This window comes from Ursus arctos, unplaced genomic scaffold, assembly GCF_023065955.2.
Source record: "Ursus arctos isolate Adak ecotype North America unplaced genomic scaffold, UrsArc2.0 scaffold_9, whole genome shotgun sequence".
Classification (NCBI taxonomy): Eukaryota; Metazoa; Chordata; class Mammalia; order Carnivora; family Ursidae; genus Ursus; species Ursus arctos.
This window is the reverse complement of record NW_026623111.1, coordinates 47,706,447-47,729,536: the sequence shown is the minus strand read 5'-3', so window position 1 is coordinate 47,729,536 and position 23,090 is coordinate 47,706,447. Positions and strand designations below refer to the sequence as shown.

The following is a 23,090-nucleotide window of genomic DNA, read 5'->3' as shown; positions in this document are numbered from 1 at the left end:
AGCCCTACAGGGGTGGTTTTTCTCTCTAATGAATTGTTAACGGGTTTCTCTCTTACCTTCCATGGAGTCCTCCACGCTCTCCCTGTTTAAAGAAACTTTTAGGAATCAAGACTGTTTATTAAAACTTAAAAAGAACAATGTGAAATGGGTAGCCTACAGAAGCTAAACTAATAAATAAATAAATATATAATAAATAAACATTATTTATTATTCATTTCGAGTAACGATGAAAAAAGAATATCTTTCATCAACTTATAGCTGCACTCTCTGGAATTACAGGCAATTTACTTTAACAAGAAGTGGACTTTCAGATAGCTGTGACACTGTGCCAAAAACCATGTAGATATGGTCTGATGATAGTCGAATGTCCAGAGAAAAGTTGAAGAAGCTTTTGTTCCATGTAAACAATTACTAATACATGTCTGTGAATTTTGCCTGATGTAAAATTAATAACTTACTTTTTTCTACTATGATAATATTTATGGACTCTGAGACTAGTGATGGGAATCCACATACTTTGAGCAAGAATTGTTTCCATGAATTAAATAATGAAAAATATGGTTAATAATCTAGTTAAATTTTATTTGAACTATATATTTTCTATCTTTATAAATTAGGAGAAAAAAAGTAATTAGGTGATTAATTAGACTCATCTGAGGAGAAGAAGTTTCCTATTTTGGTCTCTCCCATACATCTCCTGCTTAAAAACAAGTTGTATAATATTTAAACATGATTAATGCAAATATTTATCCAATATTTTTTAAACAGTTAACTCTGCAATTCTTTGCCCAAACTGCACATTAAATCACCTGTGGGCTTTTAAAATGAACTTAGACATGGGCCCCATCCCCCACAGATTCTGATTTAAGTGGTCTGGAGGGAGGCATGGGTTTTTTTTTTTTTTTTTTTTTTTTAATATGCTCTAGGTGATTCTAATTGAAGCCAAGGCTGGGAAACCCTGAACTATTTTATTGACTCTCATAGTAACACATAAAAACAGCAAGATAAGTTAATATTCTCTTTTTAAAATAAGTGATTGGGTACCTGGGTGGCTCAGTCGGTTGAGTGTCTGCCTTTGGCTCAGGTCAGGATCCCAGAATTCCGGTATCAAGCCGGGCTGGCTCGATGCTCCTCGGGGGGACCTGCCTCTCCCTCTCCCTCAGCGTTCCCCTTCCCCTTGCTTGTAAGTGCGCCCATGTGCGCGCGCACGCGCTCTCTCTCTGTCAAATAAATAAAATCTTTAAAAAATAAAATAAAATAAGTGACTAAAATGTTACACTGAATTAGTGTGTTTTACACAGGGATTTGAATTAGTTTTGACACCTCAATCTTAGCTATTACTCCAATTTGAATTTTTAAGGCCAAACATTATTCGTTATTAATTTTTTAACCTTTTAGGCAATTTATAAACTACATAAACTATGTATTTAGGTTGTAATTGTAAAACAATTACATTAAAAATTTTAGATTATAGAAAAATAGCATGTAAAACTTAAAAATTTAAAAAAAAGACAGAGCTTAAAAGGAAGGTTCATATTCTTTTTTCAGTTTCTCTTAGTGTGTTTTTCAGCATTAACAGAATCAATGGAATTCCATTTTCATCAGTTATATTGAAATGGTGGCAATTATCACTGTGCTAGAAACTTTTTAAGAGTGTGAGAAATTATTAGCTTTAAGACATATCAAGTATAAGACAAGGGACTTATATTTTAATTAACTTTACCTTTCTTCCCCCCACATTTAAAAATAACTGTTAATTTCTAGAATATGACTTAACTGGTAGAATTAACAGTATATACTAAATATAAAATATTTATTGTCATATCTTATATAAGCAAAGCATGAATATCAAAATAAAAGTAATAGTGAGATTTAGTGAAATGATTTCAGCATTTGGAAATATAAAGAGAATTACTTTGGAGATTCCGACATAAGTCTTATTTTTAGAGAACTGTGATTATCGGAAAGATCATGTTCATTATAAGGATTATCTAATAAAAGTATGCGGACATTTGTGTTTAATACCATGGTGTGTTCTGACTTTAACACACTTAATACACAATCACCAATATAGACAACATCTTTTATTTCAATTTATACATAAAATCTTCGGAGCCTGTTAACATTCTTGATACTTTTGGATTAGATGTTAATATTTTCTGATGCTGTGACTGGGAATAAATCCTGGATGAAGCATCCTAGGTAAGTAGAAGAAAGTGAGCTCACTTTCGTCTCGTTAGATATTATACTGAGACAAGATTCTTCGCTGTCAATAAACTTTTTAGTATTGCAATGAGACAAATAATTATAACTGTTACATTTAGAAATGGATTTATCTATAAAATTCAAAATAATGTAACTTTCTGGGCATTCTTTGATTTTTCACTTTTTCCCACATCTACCTATGTGATTATATCCCACTTTACATACAAATAGAAGCCTGGCAAGTATCTCTAACTGCAACAATTCGATCTTTTATGTATTCAAAAAGTTAGTTTAAATTTCTCTAAAAATATTTCTCATGTGTTATGTATAGATGTTAATGAGGAAAACTCCACTTAGCTAAGATCTTTCATATAGGCAATCACTACATATATGTATGTTTTTTACATACACATGCAATTACATATAGACACCAACACAGAAACACACGGTCTCCCCCTTTCCCATGTCATTTCAGACCTAAAATGATGGAGTGGAACAGTCATGCTTCAGCTTCAGTTCTACTGTATCCATTACCAACTTACCAATATTAATAATTTTATTTTTTATTTTTTTGTAAAATCAAGGACTTTCTGGATTGTCCCGAGACAAAGAGAAACTCTGTTAATCCTTTCCTATAATATACTCCCTAGTGTCCCAAAATAACCACCTAGGGACAAAAAACCCTAAGTAAGTCATAAGGTGTTTCTGAGGAAGAGACAGAGACAGTGTAAAAGACTTGGTCCTGGGTGGAGCGGCCATGCAGACAGGTGTGAACTTGTTTGAGATTGAGACCCCAGACCTACTTCTGGACTAACACAAATCAAAATTTGCATCTTAAAATTCTCATGTTAGGCATATGCACTTTATAAATGAGAAACACAGTTGTTGAGAATGGAGTCTTTGTCTCCAGTTGCTGTAGCCAAATGGACCATTGATATTAGAACATAGGAGGCTATACTAAAACGAAGGGATTCAATGGTTAGGGCAGAATTCTTAAGGCAGGATTCATTTCATTAATTGGTCTTCCTCCACCTACAGATTTGGACCAGACATTTAGTGGAAATACTGTTACTATCACATTACTTTATCATGACTATAAAGTTAGAAATTACTATTGGAGGAGTCACACCTCCAGCATTTCACTGACATAATAGAAAAAAACCCCAAACTCAGTTGTAAGAAAAATATTTTGGGTCGTGTTTCACAAACTGAGTTCTGTGGGTTGATAGCACTCAGTATATTGCTCCTTACGTTCCTTGAGGATTTTAGGACCAGATAAAGTTTTAAAAAGATTTATCTATTTATTTTAGAGAGAGAGAGAGCGAGAGAGCACATGTGCGCACAAGCAGGGGGGAGTGGGGAGAGGAAGAGAGAGAGAGATTGAGAATCAGATTCCCCACTGAGGAGCCCGACATAGGGCACAATCCCACAACCAGAAAATCATGACCTGAGCCAAAATCAAGAGTCAGCCGCTCAACCAACTGAGCCACCCAGGCGCCCCAGATAATTTTAAGAAATAATGCAATATATACTACTCTTGGAATTTTGCAGTGTGTTCTCTGAAATTCTACAATAAATTAAAAAATCTATGTGACTTTGTTTAACCTGGGGTTAAAGAGATACAATTAAACTTAGAAAAATTTTTTTCCCATCAAATGAGACCTGTTGAATGCAGATTATAAAATGCTGTATTTAATCTCTAGAAGTTCGGTTGGTAAAACTTGTGTAAAGGTTAAATATTGAGAAATTGCACACATAAAGACCAAGAAACTTGTAGCTATTATGCTGCTTTGATAATGGGATGAATAGTCCTATAGAGCAGAGTGGAAATTTAACTAGAATTTGATTTAGACATATACTACTATTCTCTATCCATTATGTGTACTAGGGTGGGGGTGAAGGGGTAGTAGTACAAACAACAAGACACACACACAGTCTATTTAGTACTAACTCAGAATTTTCTAAATGAGGGTTTCATGTGTGCCAAGTACATTATGTGTGTGTGTATATATACACACACATTTATATATATATACTTTTATACATATATATCACATACAAAATAGATTTTGTGTTTACTTTAGAGATGAGGAACCTACTCTTAGAAAAGTAATTCGTTCAAAGATACAGAATCGGTGAAACCTCAATCTATCTCTCAACTGCCTGGTTAAATGGAGTTTACATAAACTTTGAGTGTCTTAAAAGTGGGCTCTGTATTTTTTCAACATTCCCTTGGCCATCTGTTACCCATCCCCCTCCTTACTTAAATGAGAAGGGGGTGGGTTAAGTTTTTTTTAACCATTTAGTTGATGCAATATAACATTGTTAAAAATAAAAATGGACTTTAGACTGTGAGATTTTGGTTCAAAATTCACTAGCTGTATGACTGTAAAATCGGAATTTAAATTTCCTCTGTGAAGTGAGCATGAAAAAAATCCATTTCACCATATTATTAGAAAGATTAAAGGAGGCCAAAGTGTCAGGCACATCCTGGGCAATCAGAATCTGATGATTCCTCTTGATGTCCTTTGCAAATAATTCTTACGAAAATGTGTTTTCAGTATTATAACGGAGAAGTATCTGAATTGGATTTTTCCAGCTGATATTTGTGTTCCTTTTTCTGATGCTAAGAGTTAGTAAACTAAATAATCAGAGTCCTTGACACTACAAAATGGTGATTCTATAATGTCTCTCTTTGTGATCCACACCGTATACTAATATTGATTGTGCCCTTTATTCAAAAGAAGAAAGGCACGTCCCAGCACAGAACTCCGTCATCTCCTTCGCAGCAGAAGTTCATCAGTGACTGACCGTCCTTACCTCTACCCACCAGTCCCCCAGTTTCAGATGGGGAGAAATAAGATTAGGTGACAGAGAAGACTACATTTGATTATATCTCAGTATTGGCAAACTTTAAGGGCAAATTGTAAGTTCTTATGTTAACTTCCTATCCTTCTGGAAAGAGCAAATGCCCTTATAGTTACCTTGGGTGGCAGCAGTCCTCTGAAGACATTAAAAAAATAAAAAGCCCTCGCATTTTACTTTTAATGTGTGAAGAAAGAGGGGAAGGCAGCGTATGGGGATAGCAGGGAAATCTATTAGGAATCTATGTTTCAATTGTCCTGTAGTTCGAAAAACTGTCCCAAAACCATAGTTTTGGCACTCCCATATAACAAAAGTGACTACATCACTTATTGTTTACTGACATTTTTTATTGAGGTTTGTAGCTCATGATTTTACATGTGATTGTACAGAGCATTTAAGAAAAAAAAAAGGTTGGAAAAGTTGTACAAGGGAAAAAAAATCCAATAGATAGAAATCTGGAAGGTGTATATGATAAGATTAATTTCACGTGAAATATATGAGAATGGTAAGAGACCAGAGCCTGCGTTAGCTATATTCTTGTTCCTAAAAAGAGAAATTGTTCCTATCAATGAGAAATAACTTAATTAGTTATTTTTAAAAATAAACTATCGTTTTTAGAAAAGATATATCTTGAATTAGATGTAATGCTTGGCAAGTGGGAAAACAGTATGGAAAAACTTCCCAGATTATCCTTCTACTTTCAATGCATTCACAGAAGCCAAATGAAAGGAAATCAAGCTGACTCTACTGTTATTGATTTTGTAGTTCATAGGCAAAGATTAGTGTCCGAATATACAAAGAAGACTTGTTTATAAATGAACACATTCTGATTGTCTACAGCTGTTTCAAGACATATTATCTTTTATTACTTAGGATAGTAAAGGAAATCTTTACTCTGAAATGAGGCATGGAAACCAACTTTAAATGTTTTTTTTCCTCATCTTTCTTGATTCATGATGTTATTCAAAACATAAGACGTTGTGACAACTTGAAATTCAAGGCATTAAAAATGCTCTAGGAGACTAGGCAGTGGTCAGCATAAGAAGACACTGTGTTCTAGTCACTGTATCCTGAGTTCCATCTCCAAAGACCTCTCTGCACTGTTAGAGAGTTGATGACATTCATGATTTTTGCCAAACATTTTTCGAAGTCAACCAAGCCATTTCATTTTGAAGCCGGGATCATTTTGCCAGTTTCACCTTCAGAAGAATCAGGGAATTTTTAACCTTTAAAAAGCTACTTTAGGTAGGGAATTTAAACACATTTCCTTGCCAATGTAGTGTGAAATTCTGCAGTCTGGGGCCATTGAGAAAAACTTAACTCTTAAAATTTAAAATCCTCCAATATTGGACTAACTGTAAATCGTTAATAACCTTAGATCACAGAGTGAAACATTCTCATTTCAAAATTATTCATTCTGAATGGCAATGTTAATCTAAATTAGATCCTTAGAAGTCGGCTTTCCTTTCCTCTTCTTTCAACCTCTTTCCTTTAGCATTCTAGAATGGAAGAAGCATTGGGAATACTTTTAGACACATTTGGATTATGGAGTACTTTGATAACATGTCACACAACTGTCTGCAGAATTTTACGAATTGACTATAATAATTGAAGAAAGAGAGGACTTGAGAGTAATATTTTCAGCTGTGTAATTATTTGTTCAGTCTCAATGTAATATTCATAGATATAATAAATTATCCTGTAATATGAATATCGCTTGGTTATGAATTATCTTGCACAATGTACATAATTCCAATTTAATATTAATTTAATGTTTATTAGAAAGATTCATAATAAGCTCTAAACGGTACAAAGCTACTAGGAGCATTAACTGTGTTGGCATACAATGGAGAAAGCAGATTAGAGAGTGAAAGTGAATTGAGGAAAAATACTTATATTTAAGAAACATTTGTAAAATATTAATGTTCCCTTGAGACAAGGTGTGGCTAGACAAGGAATGTCTAAAGAGTGTGAAAAGTGGTTAGAGTTTCCTGTGTATCAGCAGGATAATATTATAATATGGTATACGTCAATTTTTGCTTTAATACATCAATAGCATTTGGTACACTGTTTAAGATTTTTACCACTCTGAACGATTTCATTATTTTTTCCTGGATTTTTTTTTTTTTTTTTTAACTCCAATTGAGGTCCTGCTACCTCACCATAAGTCTGCCAACTTGTTTTTGCCCTTTTCTGGTCATACTGTGATTGAAAAGATCTGGTTATCCCAATAGAGGCTTTTTTCCTTGTATAGTCCTCCTTGACTTCTTCATATAAATCAAAGTTCTCCTTTCACACGCCTTCTTAAAAATCATAGTTTGCATTTACCTGTGAAATACTCTAATGGGACATAAATTAAATGAGAAAAATTTGTGTGACATACTACTAAGAGAAAGAAACATCAAAACATAGTTGAAATGAACATATGTGAATAATAACTTAAAGGTCCTGGATGTTAAAGACGTGTTGACTTTTAATTTTTTTGAAAGAGGGTATAGCAATAACTTTATTGAAAATGAAAATACGCAAAACCGTAATAACTACCTGTTTCGTGGCAAAAATCACATAGTTATTTCCTCTGCAAGCTGTAAATAAAAGGAATCAAAGTCTGTAAGTGTGTGTATAGGTGAAAGTTAAAGATTGATTTCACTTTGAAAGCAAAGGGGAAGTAGAAATAATCAGGTTAATTAGCAAATAGGAAAGATTCCTCTGATGGCCTAAGCTTGAAAGAAGCAGCTACCAACACTTTTTAATTAGAAATGGAAATTTAGGTATTTATCCATTTTTTTCAGATGGCTTAAAAAGGATGTATTTGCTGATTATGAAACTGAATTTATGGTTGGGATTCATCAAATCTATTTTACGATCTCAAAGAAGCTTTCCATTTGCACAAAAATGCTTCTCTAAGCTATTTTGTGATGCTGCTGTTTCACTCTTGTGCTTCCATGTTCCTAACTTATTAATGTGCAGAAATCCAACATAAGATCTATTTGAAGTATTTTTGGAAATGCATAGTAATTATTTATGGGGTGAGTTATAATCATGAATTACTAAACATGAACTAATTAAATCTTAACACCTTGGTGCTATAGTACACTAGGAAGATCGTACATATTGTTATTGTATCGCACATACTTTTGTTAGAGAAGAAAAGACATTCTTGTCAATATTTTTAGAATTGCTCAAAATCAAATTAGGGTTTGGGTTTGTTTATCTCTCTCTCTAAACCTGAATTGATACAATAGTTCTATAGTGTTTTGTTTTGTTTTTTCCAAAAACATCTCAAGCAGTAGCACCTTGGTACAGTACTAATGAACAACTTCTAAAAACAAATTATTCTTTCACTAATAGGAGATGATTATTGATTAGTTTGGAGTTGATTTTAGACAACCCAGGAACTATTTTTCCTTTCCCTTTTGGTCTCTATAATGCAGAAAGTCAATCTTTAAAGTTTTTAATGTCATTTTTTTAAAAGTAAGCACACCAGTCAATCGATTTGAACATGTGTGGGGGAAAAAGCTGAAGATATTACCTAAAATTAAGTCTATGGGTTCTATATGAATATTAATAATTCTCTTATATGTTTATCTCCATTACCATGAAAAGTTTCATCATACCAACTAAGTTAATATTTAAAAAAAAAATTAAAAACACTAAATTTTAAGGATCGTTTATCAATATGTTGACACTTTTAGGTTAATGGGGACTTACAAAATATAGATCATAAACTACACTTTTAATTTAGAGTCTTTGTGAATTTGTTTGACAAGAAGTTAAGGGTATTTTCATTATCTGCATTTGATTAATACAGTTTCCTGATTATTTTCATTTCAACATAATTGCTCTCACGCAAATTCTTTTTTGTCATTATGATTATTTTAGCATAGCAATTTATTATTCAACTATAGTATTTTTAACTTTATTAATAGAGTGGAACCAGAGGGATACTCAAAAAACTTGAAGGAAATCAAATCTATTTCTCCTTCACAAAATTTAGATTTCTCCATAAATATTATCAATTAGGAACATGGGCTGTGCAACAATCCAACAGTCTGTGACTCAGCTAAACATGAGGTCTGTTAGCTAGTGTCCTGATAAACAACCATGGGAAATAGACCTCAAAAGAAAAAAAAAAAACTCGAGTAAAATATTATGAAAATATTATTTTACTAGGAAATAATTATTGGTTTGTTTCATTGGCATAACTTCTACTTGCAGCTATCCAAATAATGTGCTATATATGTATAGTATGTCTGTTTGATGAAAATTTACTTTATAGAAAATCAGATAAACACATCAGAAATATGCAGATGAGTAGGTCATGAATGGCACAGGGAGGTAAAACATAGTCAACCAAAGGTAGCAAAAAAAAAAAAAAAAACCAAGAAAAAAATGTAAAGTTATTAATTTATCAATAGCTACACAAGGGAAATACATGGGGGACAAAAGTCAAGTTCAGGAATTCAACCCTTGGTAGTGTAAAACGGACTGAATGAATACATGTTAGATATACACAAATTTCTATTGAAATGTATACATAATTACTTCCTTTAGCTACTGTTTTGTTTTATTATAGTCACATAAAACTTGGGGGAACAATCTCTTTCTGTAAAAGTCTTTGGGATCTTAAGTCTTTCTGAAAGCACATCAATTATGATGTATTCAAATTCAAAAATCTCATCCTTTCATCTTGATGCAAGAGCTTGGTCGTAACTGACAGTAGGAAATGGCCTTCTGCACCAGTTTATGTATTCAAGTGATTTTCTTCAGCTTGGTCTATGTAAAGCTGGGGAGGCTACCTGTTTCAAATTTCCATGTAATGAAACATAAAAGATAATGGGCAGGGAGGTAGTGATATCTGAAAATCAGAATTGGCAGCATCAGCAAGCTGAGTTGAGGTAGTTTCCCCATTGTTCTGTGAAACCAGCTTCTTACCGACAGAGCTGCTGTCATATAGATTTCTGTTGAACTGCCAAAACAAGCGTAAGTGCTCATAATCCACAGACCAACATCTGTGTTTCTGAAGTTACCTTAAACTTGTCCAAAAAGGATTCGTTCATTACCAAATGTATTCTGTGCAACAGATAGGCTAACCACCTGTCAGGTGCTAATATTGCCATGGTGTGGTATGAGAAAACCTAATTACCGTTAAAGCTTGAGGTTTTCCTGCAACTTAAAAAAAAATCTGGAGACTTAAAAAATACTCATGTTAAGTGACCAAAAAGGAATGATGCATAAGATATTCTGAGGTGATATTAAGGTTATGATGTACTCTGGCCCAGCACAGAATTTTTTTTGTCATATATTTTTAAACTATATATAGGTTACTGACTATTCTGTAAACTACTGCTTCTCATCTTAATTTAAGAAATTAATTTGTAGATGGGTGGTGTTTAGATTTGGGGGGAAAAAGAAAAAGAAAAGAAATCACCAAAATATCACATGCTACAAGAGAAATTATAATTTGGCAAATTCATTCTGGCTTTGCTCTAAAAGGGACTCCATGCTCAGACACCGCTGGTAAAGGTTCGTCAGTAATTGGAGATCTAGAAAATTTCTTTGAAAGGACTTTTTTCATACATGGGACAAGAAAAATTAGCATAAAAATATCTTATGTTATCTTTATAAAATGGATATTCACTTTGCCATTATCCTGGCATTTTTTTAGCCAATTGAGTGACTTTAAATTTCTAACATCGAAATGGGACTTGTAAGGAAAGAAAATACATGATCTACCCCTCCTCCAATTCAATACTTAAATCTCCGATTGAAGCTGGTTTTTATAGTAGGCATAGTGACTCCAGCTGGCTTATAAAATAAGCACATAGTAACATATATTAACCTGCCTGAAAGTAAGTTATACATCTTATTTCATCCAACATAAATTTGCCCATCCCATTTCTCTGGTTTACTCTGTCTGCAAAAATGGTATAATTTTGTGCTTAGGTTATCCGTCTAGGCAGATTTGATTTCTTTTGCATGGCTCATTTGGGCCATAGAGGATTAGCAAAGTATATATAATGAAAACAGAAGGAAAGACGAGAAAAATAAAGAGTAATTAATCATATAGTACATACATCAAAACAATATCTTCTAAATCTCAATCAGTTGTTTATTGGTTGGCAAACAAGTTTCACTTTTACAACAAATATTAGTAATGAGGTCATCCAACTTTGAGACCATACAAAATGGATCATAAATTTAAAAAAAATTATATGTGCTGCTAATTTACCTCTTGTATTCCTACATTACTTAAAATCCTGTCAAATAAATAAATTTTCCTGTTAATAAACAGAAGAGTTTAAAAAAAAATCACTTCAAAATAACTTGACCTTTCGATTCTTACTACAAGGGAGTGAATTTCCTTTAAAAATTGGTAGTGCAGGTGCCCACTTGGGGATCAGACTGAGCATTCAGCACTTTAACGCCTATGGGATACCTTTTTTTTTTTTTCACATGCAGAAGCCCCACTAGTTCTATTGACACCTCTTGACTTCTAGAATCATAGCTACTGTCTTGGTGATGAACTGCTTGCCAAATATGCTTTGCATTACAACAGATGTACACTGTAAACATAAAAGTTCGTCCTGCTCTAGTTTGCAAAAATGCTCTTGGAAATACTCTGACTGAATAAAGATATATAGTGAGGGAAGGAAGTCTAATTTTATTTATTTTATTTTTTTTGTAAAAAATAATTTGTTTGTATTACTAGAAAATGATTCTTATAAAGTGATAGCTTCATTTATTTATTTATTTATTTTTTTGCCAGGTGAAATTTTAAAGAAAAAAAATCAATAAAAAAAGAAGAAAAAAGGAAGATAGAAAGAAAGAAGAAAGAAAAAAGAAAAAGAGAAAAAAAGGAAAAGAAAATGAAGGAAGAAAGAAAAGAAAGAAGAAAGGAAGGAAACTTTGCTCTCTTACTGGTAGACAAACTTGCAAGACCAGCACGAAAGAAAAAGAAAGTATCTCTTTTTTTCCACTACATTAACAGGACTCAAATTTTGGAGGAACAGAAAGCTGACTATATGTGCAATGCTAGTATCTGTACATTACATAGAAATTGTTCAATGTTTTTCTGCCATTAGTTTTATCATCAGTTAATACAGCAAATCATAAAATATGCATTTAGCATATAATTCTAGAATTCCCCTCCATTTCATTATTTTGTTGTTTTATTTTGTATTCCACAGCTATTCCCGCTGTGGTGAATTCAGGTTGTGAGTGACTAAAAACCACTATGTGATACAGTTTTGCTTTGTTTTATGTCTGTTTGTGCAGCACTCCAATCTAGATGCAGCGTTGTTACTAATTTCAAACAACCATTCCGGCCTTTTAAAAATCAGGTCCTTGTTATTATAGTAACAGAGCATCAGAGATGTTAGAACAAACACAACAGAATTCAACAAGGCCACAATGAGTGCCATTTTCTTCATATCTCGTTCATTAACATAATGAAGTCTCCATCTGAGGGGGAAAGACAGGAAAGGAGAGGGCACAGGGGAATTTCAGCAGTTATCTTTCTCCCCTGGGCTGACCTAAAAATCCCAGTTAAAAAAAAAAGAAAGAAAAGTCTGAAAGTTTGTGTTCGTCTTTCGAGAACAGCATAACGATTTAGGAGTACACACATTATTACCACTGCTTATATCAACTCAGAACAGTCAACCAGGTGTTAGCCGTTTTGTTGGTTTAAATTTCTGGGTCATCTTCTATAGACTAGTGACCAAATGAGCTGGTCCTTTTGAACTGCCCTCCGGAGGGGTCCCATCTTTGTTTGGAGGAACTATAAACCCATCACTGCTACCGCGCCCTAGCTGGTAGTAGGTGTGCAGCTGATGGACGTGGTTTCTGGAGCCTAGGTTTGGCATGCTTTTGTAGTAAACATCTTCGGCATCACCACATTTGGCCGGTGGGGGTTCGGTCTGGGTGCTGGTGGTAACGCTCTCTGTGGCAGGCACACCAGCCAGTGCCGGCATGCTGGTATACAGAGAGTCCCTGTGGGGTGACTGGAGATCTTCTGTGTGCTCGTTGGTTAGCAAAGGGAAAAAGCTCTCACTGTGGTCTTGGGGGAGCCGCCTCCTGGTGTAATGGTGTGGCTGGTGGTTCTCTGCGGAGTAAACTCTTGGGGGAAGCAAAGGAGCATCAGATTCCTCATGAATGAGTTCCAGGCCCAAACTCTCCTCATGGTTAAAGGAGGTGGCGTCATCCAGGACAATGGCATCATCTTCACTCCCGCTGCCGAGGTTATTCACCAGCTTGTTCATCAGATTCCTGTTCTGTTCACTGGAGCGCTCGTGGTTGTTCAGGTAAGACGGGATATAGTTGGAAGTGAGTTCCTTCAGAATCTTTTTCTCTAGGGCGGTCTCATTGTGGTTATAGCCACGGTCTATGATTTGCACACAGTTGCTCAGGTATTCACCACTGGCAATGCTGTAACTATTGCCATGGTTACCATTCAGTGGTAGAGTATCCATGACACTTGTATCCCTGGCATTGTTCAGAAGCCCCTCTGAAAAAGATTACAGAACACTATGACATTTACATCCAGTTGGCCATAGAACACACACACAGACACAAAAGCAAGAACATCCGACTATGAGGTATGTATAAATTGCTAGCATGTTTAATTAAGTATAAAATGTTTGGAAATAAACAAAAAATACTAGTAAATCTATATGTACATATCTATATATACACTTGGACAATTGATAGAAAGCCTATAAATGGAAAAGTATCTAAAATAAATCTTTAAAATAATAATTTTTAAAAACCTATGAATTTGCCATTTCCACACAAACATTGCCTGATACTATCTGAAGCATATTTGGTTATAACTTAGAAAAAAATAACACAAAATTTTAGTGTAATCATTCATAGCTTTCAATTTATACACATCAAAGTCAATTCAATAATTCATTACCTTTAATTTTACATGTCTTAACATTAAAATAGGTATAATATTAACATAATTCATGTGTGGTGCTTGGAATATGCTATGAATATGTCAAAAGTAAAAGAATCAAGCACTTTCTAACAATTTGATATGTAATTTTGTAAGAATCAAATTAATTCCTACACACAAAACCACAAAAGGATTATGTTAAATTTGTCAGAATGATGTAGTCATGAAATAATGCTTAGTCAAATAAATGGCACATCAAAATAATTTGCACATAGGAACTTTCAAAACAAAAATATTTGGATTTACTTTCTAATTTTTTTTTCTACGTATAAACCCAGTAGAGCTTGTTTAGGGTCAGTAGGTAGTACTACAAGAGAACGTGTAAAGACACAGGGCTCTGATCCCTAAAAACATAGTGTCAGTATTAAAGATTCCATGCCATAATGAGTGATGACTTTGTGTGCATATATTAAACTTTGAGTTTAAAGGAGATTAAACATTTTATTCTGGGAAGAAATAGTTTTAGTGAAATAAAATTTAACCACATGCTTCTTCAAGGGTTTTGCATTCTCTTGAATAAACAGAAATCCAAGAATCTATAATAGTTTCAAAAGCAGTTCAAATGCAACCACGAAAGAAAATAAGACACAAACATTTAACCAATACTCATAAATAAGAAAGGATATTTCTTTACAGAACAATTAATTGAAAAATTCTATTAAACTTCTCAATACACTGCTAACTTGTGAAAATACAGCATTCATTCTATATCTGTGATGCAGTTATGATTATCAAAACTGAACTAGTTCATTGCTGGTTTAAATAAAGTGTCCCAAATATATCAATTTGTATATGGACTTCTGATGCATACTCTGTACTCAAGTAACAGTTTCCAAAAACAGGAATGCATGAAAGATTCATTAAAAAGCAGCCATCACAGACATAGGGTGAAGCGATTTATTTTCATGTTATAAGATACCTTGTAGACAAATCCACAATGTTAAGAAAAATAAAAGTAAATGCTCTTTAAAGGGCTGTATGTGATGGGTGACTGCTGCTGTGGAGGCCGCTATGGTATGCTGGATGGTTATGGTTGAGTGACTGATGCATTGAAACGTGTGTATTATTTCTGTTGTCAATGCATTAGGTACAGGTTGGAAACAGCCAGAGTAAAATAAAGTGGGTATGCTGCATGTGACATACATTTTATGATGGAATGTACTAATAAAAATTAAAAGTTTATGCATTACTTAGCAAAAATAAATGCTTAATTTAAAAACAATTTAACTCACACAAACATTACATGAGACTTAACAACTATGTTGATCATGTGACACAATAAAAGAATCAGACAACAAAAGCGTCTAATCTCTATTAACATAAATTTATATAAGTCGATTCATAGGCTCTTTAGTTTTTAAATTGTGAGATGAACTGTTTTTAATAACTACATCATCTATATGTGATGCAATAAAAGTGAACTAAAAAAAATTACATTTGATATGCAATGTTTAGCTTTACTCCCATACTTGTCTCTCTGTAGGGCTCTAAACGACAGCATGAAGAAAAGGAAAGAAAAAACAACAAGTAAGCTTACAGCGACAGTAGAAGAAACATGAGTAAAAAGCAAATTGATGATATGCAGAAAAAAGAGTCAAAGGAAATAATTTCCACTGCCCCAAAATTCATGAGTCTGTGTTACATGGTTTATCATAATTAAAAATACTGAAATGTTAGTCAGAAAATAAGAAACCCCCCTTAACACATGCTAATAAAATGAGTCTTTAATAAGCGTTTGTACAGTTTAGAAATGTCCAACAAAACACATTTATTTTAAAGTTAAGATTATCACACCAACCAAGGAGAGTAAAGATTTGAGTGCAAGCCATGACGATTCCCACAACTATATTTCAATATTGCATATAATTATGTGTATGTATGTCTGAACATACCTGCTTCTAAGGAATGTTACTTAACTTTAATTTTTTTCAGTAAAATTATAAATAAAATCTTCAGCTTGTATACATAGAAAAAAACCCACAGTTGTAGGTTTCCATAGTTGCATGTTTTTTCCTTTATGTATCTTTTGTCTTCCTGTAAAAAGGTTATCTTCCCCACTGTACCTATACAAATGCTTCTTATCATTTGTGAATAATACTGATCAGAACTGTCATTTCTGGAACTCTTATTCAAAAGTTGTATAACTATGGAGAAAAAAAAGGTTAAATCCAACCATTATTCGGTATCAAGACAACGTGAGGGGAAGAAAAATACCACCATCAATATCAGGTTTTCTTCTGGATTGTTGCACAATCATTTGCAATCAAACTTTTTTAGAGTTGATCCTTTAAAAAACAATCCTAGCAAAATTATTAAAAAAAAAACACTCATATTTTAATCAGGTCATAAAGGACGGCTCTTGCTGAATTTGTTTACAGGAAGGTTAAACCATCACAAAAATAAAAACCAGGAAGCTCATTGGGCTAGCTCATCGCAGGAGATTCCAACTAGTTATAAGTTAACCACTGCTTTAGAGATATGGTTTTTGGACTTAAAAGTTAATTTACTTAGAAAAGACCAACAATGTTTCAAAGTGGAGAGGAAAGTTCTTTTAAAGTTTCCAAATAACTTTAGAAAAATAATTTGAATTGAAGAGCCAAACCAGTATAGTAACAGATGGATATCGTTTGTAAGCTCAATATGGCTCCTTCCCTAAATGATAGAATTTTAGAACTGGAAAGTCCATGAGAGATAACTGAAGTTCAACCCTGCTTTTCAGGGATGAAGAAACTGCAGCCAAGACAGGCTGAGCCTTATCTAACCCCACCCTGCTAATAGTGGCAGGACTGAGATCAGAAAGAAAATCTCATAGATTTCCTCTGTGCACTACTACCGTCTATGTCCTCTTCACATCTGCCTTAGGCTTTGAAGCCATAACGGAATATTTATTTATATATTTAATAATATAATCTTGTATTCTTACCGACTATAATGTATCCTTTTATATCCTGTCCTAAGGATATGTCTTTCTTTAAGTTGGAGAAGAGAATTAAATTATTACTTTAAAATGTAAATTATTTTGTAAAATCATGACTTCCCTATTTTATGTCTTATTGATAGGTTAATCTATAGCGAGATTTATCTTACAAAAATTGAATTCTCCAGTACTGACAAGAAGAAGATGATCCAGAAATACTATGCATGGAGTTTTAAATATTTCCACAGATAGAGTCTGAATCCAATATAATAGAAGTATATTACTCATCTTTACTCTGAACTCTATATGCTTCAGTAACTCTATAAACACATCTCTACATATTTTAAATAAAGGCATTACAAACAAACATGGATACTTTAAATCTGAATACTTTAAATCTGAATGCTTCTTTGCTTGGATAGCATTGGTGCAACTGAATTAGAGAACCCACAGAACAGAACCAAGTGGTAATTCAACATAAACCACTCCAGTACATACCGAGCCACCTATATTTCATGTAAGATTTCCCCTTGCCAGTAAGAATATTAAGTGCATTCATCTGAAAGCATAAGATTAGTAGCAATACGACAATCACTAAGATTTATTTTTGGTCAGTGATAAAAGTATTATTTTAGGCACTATCACAGTTTAACATCTTAAAAAAATCTTAAAACATAAAACAGTTAAACAATTTCACTTCAGATTCTGAAAAACACAAATAAAATTATCTACTTTTGTTTTTAAGAAAAGTCAATGGAATTTATTTAACTTACTGACAAACACAATAAGTCCATTCAGAAGAATTCTTTGTGTATTTATTGATGATCTTAAGAGCAACGTTCAGTAACAAATTTCACAGAAATAAAACTTTATACCTCAATGGTATTATTTTAAATTTTGCATCAGAGAATTTCACTTTGATAGTGTTTATAGTAGTGTTCCATCCTTAGAAAAATCCCCTAATTTATGATACCAGTAAAAATAAAATAAGACAAGAAGGCAGATACTGAATTAGGGAAAACATATAGATTAATAATTGCTAGTTTTTCATTACATAAAGCATTAGAAATTATATCTGAATAATCAAAAAAGCTGAACAGAAGGTTATCTAAATTTTTACTTATTTTATAACAATAATAAGTAAATCAATTTTTTTATAACAAAATAAGTAAATCAATTTTTATGGCTTTTCTAACAACTCTTTGCATAAAGTGAATAATGCAGAATAGATTTAATTTGCAGATATGATGAAAATCTTCACTTAACATTATTGAAAACTTACTAATACGTCAGCACATTGTAAAATGTTTACAATGACACAATTATCTGTCATTTCGCCTAATGAAAAAAAAAACAACATAAGCATTCCTAAGGTCTGCTAAATTGTTGTGTCAAGCCACATTTGTTGTGCTGTGAAATGTACATTTCACTGAGTGCCACAATGAAATAGGGACATTTTAAGGAGAGACAATTTAGAAGGGGAACAGTTTAGAAGGCAAGAGACAATTTAGAAGGGGAACCATGAAGAAGGACCCAGAAACTATCTCATATTGATGGCACTAGGGAAATGGAGGACCAAAAGAAGCCAGGCGAGCTGCTTTCAAAGTATTTTAAAGGATTGACACAGAGAGCAGAAGAATACTTTGCTCTTCTTTGCTCTAGAGGGCAAATCAAAGCATCCTAGCCAGAGGCAGATTTCGGCTCAGCGGAAGAAAAAAAAAAAAAGGAACAAATGGAGCATTTCAACAATTGAATGTATGAAATCCTGAGGTGAGAAGGGTCCCATTAGAGGAGATCGGCACAGGCTGACAAAATGTCAGCAATGTGGTGAAGAGGATTCATGAGCTCCATTCCTTCTTTTGATTCTAAGAGTCTGTGATTCTTAGACAGGCCTTATGAAACTTGATAAATCAAAAGTTCCCTTAATTACTTCATCTGACTGAGAAACAGTCTGACCATATTCCTGAAGTCACTTCTGTATTACTGACTTCACTATTTTTGAAATGATTTAAAATCATCCTATGTATCTGGCAAGGTGTCACCTAGGAAACTCAGAAGGTTTTAGACACCCAATGGCAGTGCTGTAACAAACACACTTTTATGGAACGGCCATTCACACCAAGTTTTACACACTCGCCACCCTAATATTTTACCTCTGACTGAGAAGGGAAAGAAAACGCAGATTCCTACAGAGAATAACAGGAATTTTATTTGAAATTGCCTGGGAAAGCTAAATACTGCTAATTTATGGCATCCAGCCTCAAAGAACCACTTCAGCCTCTTTCTTACGGTGAATTTTCCTTTGACTACAATATTACATAATTGGATCCCTAAAGAGGACTTTTCTTTCAGGAAACTTTTATTTGAATAGCTCTTTTCTGTGGTCTCTCGCATATGATATGAATATTTTTAATTTCTTGTGCTCCAATACATTTTTTATTCTTAGAAAAGATAAGCCATGTCCAAACGCTTATACTAGAAGTGGTTTTAAAGAGATTTATGCTTATTTGTTTGAGGTGCAATTAAATGTGTATATCATTTTAAGCTGGAGGATATTCAGAAGAACCATATCCCAAAGCCTTGTTTTTCGCACATCGCCACAGCAGACAAGAAATCTTGATGTTCCTGAGCCTGCTCACGCTGGCCATGGCACGCTAGTGCAGAACCTGACGTGCTATGGTCAGTTCAGTAGCGAACTGAATGGCTCTTTTCTCCACGGCTTAGTTCAACGTAATTTTCCATGGAGTTGACCTAAGTGCTTTCACCGGTACTGACGCCTCGCGCCTAGAGTGTGCTTCATGGCATAATAACGTAAGATTATTTCCTTGGCCTTATAAATTAAGACTCTTGAATCAAGTCTTTCCTTTATCTTACTTACCTTAGGCAAATATCTCATTTCTCAAAATAAATACATAGATATTTAATATAGAAATCAATCAACAACAAGAAAAGCACTGACACATCACACTACATTTTATAACATTACAGAGAAACAAACACAGATTGGTGAATCAAGCATTTGTGTATCAGAAGAAAGGAATCCATTTGTTACTGAGGAAAACCTAAGGAAAATGGAAAATAAAAGCACCAAGGGGGTGGAAGGCGAAAGGGGTCTGTGTGTCTGCTTCCAAAACAAAGAAAAGGCAGGTGGAAGGAAAGAAAAATAGAATGTGGCCATAAAAGCTACATAAAATGGGACTCTCACTTGACAAAATTAAGATAAACTCCAGCACACCTTGTGTGTTGTACATGCTGACAGAAGGGTTGTTACAGACCGCCGGTTCCCCAAGCAATGTATTATAGGGATTGTTAGTACCATGCGGACGAAGCAGAGCATTGCTTATAAGATGATTAGCCATGGCTCCTGGAGCAGCCCCATAGAAAGACAGAGAAAAAAAAAAAGGTCAATCAGGCAAATGTGTTTGAAAAAAAGAAAGGAAACATTTAGAATGACAACAGTTGATATAGTCCTGATTACAGGCAGGCAGCTAATTAGACTCAAAAATATATGCCACTAAAGCACACATGTTTCCGATAATGCACATATCCAAGAGTCAATGGGAAAGAAAATGGTTTACAATGCTGATTAAGCCCCATTTAGGGTGTTCTCTTTCCCAAAGTATAAGCAAGAATATACTCCCATGCTTGCTAAAAATAAAAATAAAAAAATTAAAAAAAGCAAAACATAGTCTTCCATACAAACAAAACAAAACAAAAGCTGGAAAAAAATTAAAACACAGAAAGAAAAGCCAAAATAAACAAAATATTCTCTCATTCATAGAAACCATTGGGTTGTTCTCAGTGAAAATAAAAAAGAATAAAAGGCAACATTTACGATAAAACACTCATTTGGAGAGCAGTTGTTGACACAACAGAAGAATTTGACATTTCTTAAAATTCTATGAAAAAGAATTCCTTAAATTGAAATAAAATAAAATATAATCACTCTTATTAGTACACCATAGTAAGCATACTAATCAGGTGAATTTACAAATCTGATAAAATAATCATATAGATATTATTTTAAAATCTTTAAAAAATATATTCGCTTCATAATATCCAACACATACATAATTCCATTTTCCATTTTCCAACTGGTTGTTTGAATTTTGGCACAGCAAAGTCACAAAGTTAAATTATTTCATCTCTTTGTGAATAGATGTACTTAGTTCCTAACATATCATCAGTATGAGTTGCAACCTCCCATCCTCCAAAACTGCTTAACCAAATAAAGCGAAAGATCAGAGGAACAGTTTTATTAAATATAACTAGGCCACGTATAAAATGAATGCAGAATGCATGTTTATGTTAGATGATAAAGAAAATGTGACTGAGGAAAGGAAAATGCAAATTGTATGGGGACAGTCAGGTTGAACATGAGTATATGGTTACTTCAATATATATATTAGAGAATGAAAATACGATCTATAGACAAGGAGAAAATATTTGCAAACAAATGTACAAATATTTGTAATTCAACAAAAGACTAGTATCTGGAATATAGAAAGAACTCTCAAAAGTCAACAGTAAAACAACAACAACAAAAAAACCCCAAAACAGAACACAAACAAAAAAAAAAAAAAACCCAATCCAATTAGAAAATGGGCCAAAGACATAAACAGACATTTCATAGCAGAGGATATACAGGTGACAAACAAGCCCATGAGAAGAACTGCTATTAGCTATTAGGGAAATACAGATTAAAACAACAATATGATATCACTATATGCTAAAAATTTCACTGGTGACAACATTAAATGCTGGCAAGGGTGAAGAGAAACTGGATCATTCGTACTTTGCTGGGGGAATTTAAAATAGTATAGCTATTCTGGAAAACAGTCTGGCAGTTACTTATTAAACAAACCATGCAGTTGTTACCATACCACCCAGCAATTGTACTCTTGGACGTTCATCCCAGATGAAATGGAAATTTATGTTCACATAAAAACCTATGCATGGATGTTCATGCAGCTTTATTTATAATAGTCCATAATGGGAAACAGCCCAGATATCCTTCAACTGGTGAATGGTTAAACAATCTGTGGCCCATCCTTACAATGGAATACTATTCAGCAATAAAAAGGAACAATTATTGATACACGTAACAAACTGGATGAATCTCTGGATCATAATAGAGAGTAAAAAAAGACAATCCAAAAGCTTAAATACTAAATGAGTCCATATATATGTATATATGGAAATTTACATATATATATATAAATAACATTCTTGAAATGACAAAATTACAGACACGGAGAAGACATTAGTGCTTGACAGAGTTAAAGATGCAAGGGGGAGGGAAATGGATATGGTCATATTGTGATAAACGGTCAACATGAGGCTTCCTTCTGGTTATGGAGCTACTCTGTGTCTTGACTATGGTGCTATAACACAACCCATTCTTGTGATAGAATTGCACTGAACTAAACACACACACACACACACAAATACAATTAAATATAAGTAATGTTGAAGACATCTGAATAAGATTGCTAGATATTGGTCAATATTCTGGCAGTGATTTTGTAGTACAGTAGTATAGTTTTATAAGATATTATTGAGAAACACGGCACAAGGAACACGATCTCTTCATTATTTCATATAACTGTAAGTGGATCTATGATTATCTCAAAATTATAAGTAATCTATATTGAATGAATGAAACAAAAATGTTTAGTTACTTATAGAAAAGTAAAAAAAAATGAGAAGAAAAAACTTGGCCATGGTAGTTTTTATTTTTTTTCAAAATCATAGCTCTTTGTGATACAGTAAATTATCAATCAAATCATGCATATTTTACCTTGTTATTTATTTTTTTAAGGAAGCTCTATGCCCAATGGGGGGCTTGAACTGACAACCCCAAGATCAAGAGTTGCATGGTCTACTGATTGAGCCAGCCAGGCGCCCCAAATAACACATACTTTAACCTCAAAAATGGGTAAGTGAACACCTCTAGATTTACAGGACAACATAACTTGTCAGATCTCTACAGCTGGAAGGTTTCAGTTCTTATAGGAAATAAGCCACGTGTTTGCATTCTATACTTCCTGCGAAGAACTAACACAGGACTAGCACAGAATTTTTCACTTATTAAATGCTCAATGAGTATTTGCTGAAATTGTACAACATATACATTCAAATGGC

At 33.6% G+C, this 23,090-nt stretch overlaps 1 protein-coding gene across 8 annotated transcripts in view; it reads right to left on the bottom strand.

The window, feature by feature from the left end:
• Window positions 1–5,909: 5,909 nt before the first annotated feature.
• ADGRL3 (adhesion G protein-coupled receptor L3) overlaps window positions 5,910–23,090 on the bottom strand; it is a 788,566-nt gene continuing 771,385 nt past the window's right edge. For 7 of the 8 annotated variants that reach the window (XM_044387778.3, XM_026508973.4, XM_026508974.4 and 4 more), the window contains one exon: window positions 5,910–13,576. In XM_044387778.3, the coding sequence (XP_044243713.3) occupies window positions 12,777–13,576 (800 nt within the window). In that variant the 3' untranslated portion in view covers window positions 5,910–12,776. Of the gene's footprint in view, window positions 13,577–20,181; window positions 20,311–23,090 lie in introns of all 8 variants that reach the window. The other variant, XM_026508964.4, reaches the window with a different exon arrangement.